We start from the raw sequence: 1,443 nt of genomic DNA on the forward strand, positions 1-1,443 counted from the left end.
ATGGATGGACAGATTGGTGGATGGATGGATGAATGATTGATGAATGAATGAATGGACGGATGGATATATGGACAGATTGGTGGATGGATGGAAGGATGAATGGACGGAGGATGGATGGATGGATGGACAGTTTGGTGGATGGATGGTTGATGGATGGATGGATGGATGGATGGATAGATTAACAGACAGATTAACAGACAGATTAATAGACAGATTAATGCACAGATTAATAGACAGATTAACAGACAGATTAACAGACAGATTAACAGACAGATTAATGCACAGATTAACAGACAGATTAACAGACAGATTAACAGACAGATTAATGCACAGATTAACAGACAGATTAACAGACAGATTAACAGACAGATTAACGGACAGATTAACAGACAGATTAACAGACAGATGAAAGAGTAAACTGCTCCTCACCTGGATGTAGAAGGTCCTGGAAGAGGTGACCATCTCAAACAGGTTGTCTCTCATCATCAAGTCGCTGCAGAACAACAACAGACCAGGTTTTACTCCATCTGGACCAAMCAAAGACCAGGTTCTGGTCCTGCTGCTGACCCACCTCTGTTTGCACTCCTGGACCTTCTGGATCTCCTTCAGTGAGATGACTCTCAGCGCCTCACGGTCCTAAAYAGAAACAGAAATCTGCTTGTAGATCACTTCCTGGTTTCATTTTCTTCCCTTCGACTCAAACGTTCAGATAATCTGAATAAAACTCAACATCTGTAAATCTGTAAACATCACTGGTTCAAACAGAAAAGAAACATTCTCMGTTCATCTAAAAATAAATAACACAGCTGACTGACAAAATGTATCACACACTGACTTTATAAATATTTACCGGTATAAATTTTCTGTTGAGCAGTGATGACTCTTCAATAAATTTTCACAGATTACAGCTGCACACACACACACGTGCACCTTTGTTCTTCTATCCTCATGGGGACTTCRCATTGACTTCTATTCATTTATTTACTGATTGTTTCTATAGCCTAACCCCGACCTCTTACCCACCAATGGCCTTTCTTCTATGGGATAAATCTTGTGCCAGCAGGAAGTGAATTTGAATTGCTCAGATTGAATCTGAATGTTCATAATTTGAAATTGAATGCACTGGTTTGAAAATGACTTTTACTAAATTGAAACTGAATTTAAAGTTTTGTATCTGAATTAATTTGCTTTGAAACTGTATTTTGGTTCATTAAAAATTCAGTTTGACTACTTTCACTTTTAGTTTGAAAAATTCAGATTTTTGTGTCACATCCTGGTCCTTGAGAAAGCCAGGCAGAGTAATCAAACACAGATCCACAGATTTACGTTTCACTTTGGTGAAGTTTCCCTTCTGTATGTAACAGAGTTGATAATCCAGCATAAAAGTGACAAAAACAGACAAATTTATTTTATTGCAGTGAATAATTTGACCTATATGTAGAA

At 37.7% G+C, this 1,443-nt stretch overlaps 1 protein-coding gene across 1 annotated transcript in view; it reads right to left on the reverse strand.

The window, feature by feature from the left end:
• plekha1b (pleckstrin homology domain containing, family A (phosphoinositide binding specific) member 1b) overlaps positions 1-1,443 on the reverse strand; it is a gene marked incomplete in the record, with an annotated part of 12,646 nt that overhangs the window by 5,406 nt on the left and 5,797 nt on the right. Inside the window, 1 exon segment of the mRNA XM_014023366.1 lies at positions 430-493. Within this exon segment, the coding sequence (XP_013878820.1) occupies positions 430-493 (64 nt within the window).

The sequence above is a fragment of the Austrofundulus limnaeus genome, unplaced genomic scaffold (assembly GCF_001266775.1).
Source record: "Austrofundulus limnaeus strain Quisiro unplaced genomic scaffold, Austrofundulus_limnaeus-1.0 Scaffold364, whole genome shotgun sequence".
NCBI classification, from domain to species: domain Eukaryota; kingdom Metazoa; phylum Chordata; class Actinopteri; order Cyprinodontiformes; family Rivulidae; genus Austrofundulus; species Austrofundulus limnaeus.